Below are 1,157 nucleotides of genomic sequence, written 5' to 3'. Positions count from 1 at the left end.
CCCCGACACCCCCTCTCCTCCCCATCCTGTGGTCCACGGGCCGGCCAGCTGGGTGCCCCAGGGACGTGATGATGCAGATAAATACATTTATATTTTTAAGAAAAAGCGAGCCTCCCCCCTCCCTCGCGGGGGCGGGGAGGGTCCTCTGTGTGTGCCTCCGGCACGTCGGGGACCCCACCCTCCCACCGCCTCCGTTAACACTATCCTGAATAAATCTTGATAACCCCAGAGCCAGCTGTCGTGGGGAGGAGGCAGCTCCCTGGGCCCGGGGCCAGGCCAGGGGGTCACACTGGCCGCGGTCTGTGGGTTCATCTGGGCTCCGGGCCGTGAAAGGCAGGAGCTGCTGCAAGTGCCGACCCTGACCCTCCCACGGGCTGCCGGACGGAGGCAGGGGCGAGGGTCTGAGGATGTAGCGACTGCCTTTATTGCATAGACCTTTTCAATTGCTTTGAAGTTTGGGGTCTGGAGACGCACAGGAGACAGAAAACGGGAAATGAACTTCCCGCCCGCGCGGACGGGGCGGAACCTTAGTGCAAATGTGAGCGTTGGCCCAGGGGAACCCGCCCCTCCTGGCCAGTTCAATGGAGGCACCGGAGTGGACAGGGCGAGACCGGGCCCTGGCTGGCCAGCCCGGACGCGGTACGAGAGGCCCGCCCCCAGCCGACCTGGTCTTCCAGCAGCTGGAAGCGAGGGTCTGGACTGAGCTGCGCCCTCATTGGTCAGGCACTACCCTCCCGGGCGGGCCCACTTCCCTGTGGCCCTAATGGCCCTCACCCCCTGGCATTGGGGCCACCCTCTAGCATCACCACTGGTCCCCGGGAGGCGGGCACAGTCCTGAGACAGGGGCTCCCCTGCACGTGGGGCCTCCGACCTAACTAGCAGCCAGGCCCCGCCCCGAGCGAAGGCTCCGCCCCCTTGGAATGTAGGCCCCGCCCATCAGCAGGCTCCAAGTTTCGAGGTTCAGGGCTCTCGCCCAGGGCGGCCTGGAGGCCCAGTGAGTAGCGTACCTAGGCCCGGATGCACCTGAGCCTGCAGGGGCCCGTACTCCACCTGCTCCCCATCCACCGTGAGCACCCCGCGAGGAGTGAGCGGCTCGAGGCGAAAGGCACGAGCTGCGGCATAGCCCAGCTGCGGGCAGCCCAGGCTGAAGTGGCTCC

General features: G+C 66.3%; 2 protein-coding genes across 2 annotated transcripts in view; one reads left to right on the top strand and one right to left on the bottom strand.

Annotated features, from left to right (window-relative positions):
- The window catches only part of DBP (D site of albumin promoter (albumin D-box) binding protein), a 6,459-nt gene extending 5,621 nt beyond the window's left edge, over nt 1-838 (top strand). The window contains exon 6 of the mRNA XM_006769983.2: nt 801-838. Coding sequence (XP_006770046.1) covers nt 801-838 — 38 coding nt within the window. The remainder of the gene's footprint in view (nt 1-800) is intronic.
- The window catches only part of SPHK2 (sphingosine kinase 2), a 5,994-nt gene continuing 5,239 nt past the window's right edge, over nt 403-1,157 (bottom strand). Inside the window, exon 7 of the mRNA XM_015567961.1 lies at nt 403-1,151. Coding sequence (XP_015423447.1) covers nt 961-1,151 — 191 coding nt within the window. The 3' untranslated portion in view covers nt 403-960. The remainder of the gene's footprint in view (nt 1,152-1,157) is intronic.

Source organism: Myotis davidii, unplaced genomic scaffold, assembly GCF_000327345.1.
Source record: "Myotis davidii unplaced genomic scaffold, ASM32734v1 scaffold464, whole genome shotgun sequence".
Classification (NCBI taxonomy): domain Eukaryota; kingdom Metazoa; phylum Chordata; class Mammalia; order Chiroptera; family Vespertilionidae; genus Myotis; species Myotis davidii.
Note: the sequence above shows the minus strand (reverse complement) of the source record. Positions and strands in the feature narration are given on the sequence as shown.